The sequence below is a fragment of the Lichtheimia ornata genome, assembly GCF_029851405.1.
Source record: "Lichtheimia ornata isolate CBS 291.66 chromosome Unknown scaffold00387, whole genome shotgun sequence".
In the NCBI taxonomy this organism is placed as follows: Eukaryota; Fungi; Mucoromycota; class Mucoromycetes; order Mucorales; family Lichtheimiaceae; genus Lichtheimia; species Lichtheimia ornata.
The window spans coordinates 1-2188 of NW_026695705.1; the positions used below are offsets into that span (position 1 = coordinate 1).

The 2188-nt window shown below is 43.7% G+C and overlaps 3 protein-coding genes across 3 annotated transcripts; all 3 read right to left on the reverse strand.

Moving 5' to 3' along the window:
• Positions 1–36: 36 nt before the first annotated feature.
• Positions 37–285, reverse strand: O0I10_013272 (uncharacterized protein; the record flags this gene model as incomplete). The annotated part of the gene is made up of 2 exons (XM_058493069.1): positions 37–132; positions 186–285. Coding segments are annotated over 2 exons (196 nt in total), but the record flags the coding sequence as incomplete, so codon positions are not given.
• A 530-nt stretch (positions 286–815) lies between these two features.
• On the reverse strand, positions 816–1114 carry O0I10_013273 (uncharacterized protein; the record flags this gene model as incomplete). The annotated part of the gene is made up of 2 exons (XM_058493070.1): positions 816–873; positions 924–1114. 2 exons carry the CDS (start codon positions 1112–1114, stop codon positions 816–818), a joined length of 249 nt encoding a protein of 82 aa, XP_058336164.1.
• A 144-nt stretch (positions 1115–1258) lies between these two features.
• On the reverse strand, positions 1259–2078 carry O0I10_013274 (uncharacterized protein; the record flags this gene model as incomplete). The annotated part of the gene is made up of 2 exons (XM_058493071.1): positions 1259–1869; positions 1940–2078. The coding sequence occupies 2 exons, from the start codon at positions 2076–2078 to the stop codon at positions 1259–1261; spliced, it is 750 nt and encodes a 249-aa protein (XP_058336165.1).
• Positions 2079–2188: the final 110 nt, after the last annotated feature.

Consider the following 2188-nt stretch of genomic DNA (forward strand, 5'->3'; position numbering starts at 1 on the left):
AATACTATGTACAGCTTCTTAACCTTTCCAACTTACTATCAGCTTCATTACTAGCTTGATTGCTAGCTTGATTGCTAGCATGGTTGCCTTCTTCAGCCCCTTCATCGGACACAACATCCATGTTTTCTCGACCTATACATACATAACGTTAAGTACGCGTTATGCTACACGTATAAAATACTAACTACTAGTAAAGCTTGCTTGTCGCCGGAAGTTTGATGAGAGCTCATTCACATCATCAGCATCAGCGGCTTGGTTGCGAGCAAAGTTCTTTGGGTAGGCCATGGTGTGTCAAGTTCAATATAGATAGGATTGAAAATTATCTTGGTAGACCATCTACTTATGTGCGTAGACCATCTACTTTTGCTGCATCAAAACAAACAAAAACGAGTAATGTATGCAATCTTATTCACATCACTCCTTAGCCACAAACTTCACACTTTATTTTGCCTAAAGATCATCTTCAAGCTCAATGCAACGAGGGAAAAAGGTGGTGGAATGGCTCACCCATCCTACATAATCACTCAGCTGGCATTTGGAGATTGCCTCACAAATACGCAGCTCGAGATCCTCAACAGACGGGTGTCCAAGAGCATCCCTGCGAAATACAGCCTTCACCTGCAACAATTGTTATGTAATCATAAACACAAAGGATGTATCAGAAGATCTTACCTTTGAAAAAATTCTTCGATAGAGTTGAGAAAAGGCGAGTATCTCGGCAAAAGGAGCATATGGTAACCACGTCGTTCAATCTCTTTGGCAATGAATTGCGGCGTATGAATGGGGGCATTGTCAAAGATCAAGTACCACCCACTCTAGCCTCTTGCATCTAGTTGATCCATCACCAAATTCACAAATCCCAAAAAATCGATGCTACATAAAAGCCGTTAGTCTCATATACGTGGATCATTAAAACGCTTTACCTTGTGGTACCCTTTTTAACGGGTTTTTTTGTGCCCTTCTCCCCATCATTTTTTGGGCATACGTTCATTGCAACTTCAATAAGCCCCACGTTGCTAACCGCTGCCAAAAGTGTCGTTGATGGAGCACGCAGGATTGGTACGTGAACATGTGCAGGATCCCCTGCGTTGGACCATGCATAATTTCTCCGCATGCTTGCATTGAATGAGGCTTCGTCAATGAAAACACAGTTGCGTTTATAATCAACGACACCTGATTCGATGTGCGTACGCACAAACTCTGCTCGCAACTGCTTGGTCTCATCATCTGTACGTCGCTCGGGATACTTGCCAGCACGCTAGAGAGTGATGCGCATTGAGTGGCAAAGATGATGATGTAGCGTACTGCTGGCGATTTTTATGCCAAACTTTTGCTCATAAGCATGGCTAATCTGATCCAGAGTAGCTGTGTTGTTGGTTGAGAGAAAATGTCGGAGGAACGAGTTGTCTTCTTCATCGATTTTAGTGGGAGCTGTGCGTCCCTTTTGAGACACAACAGCTGTTCCACTTTCTCTATACTTCTTGACAACTCTGCCGATCGTGGATGCCGACTTGTTAAACATAGCCCCAACATCACGACGGCTTTTTCTTTGCTTAACGACAAGGTCAAGGATTTGATCAACTTGCTGATCAGTCAAGTTGGGGCCACTTCGTCGAGTGGTTTTCTTCGCTTGGGAAGTTGAAGACTCGGCACTGTTGCTGACAGTTGAAGGAACAACTGGATGAGTGCTCATTTTGCCAAGCAACGAATGTATGGCACTCTTTGGGGAAGATGTCCCTTCTTCATCATCGTCAATGCTTGGGTCGCTGTCGCTGTCGATGTCGCTATCACTGGATTCAACAGCTGTATAGCGGATATTTGAAAATGCATTAGCATTCCCTGTATCCAAATCCATCGACTCAGTTTGTGCTATTGATCATTTACCTTAGTTGAATACTTGGTCATATGCTTTTTGTGTTGTCAACTCTTGGACCTGTACCTGGATCATCTTCGTGATCGCCGACAGACTCTCGGAGGTTGAGTGACCCCAAATGGCTTGCAAGATTGGCATGGTTTGCCACACGATGATTTCTCTTGACAACTTTGCCATTGCGAACGTATGAGCGAGATGATTGCATGATGAGAGTTACAGTATTGATACGCTTATAGCAAAAACAGAAGTGAGGTAAAAAAGCAATTAGGGTTGAATGAAAAGATAGGGGACCACATTTCTACGCACTGCAAAAAG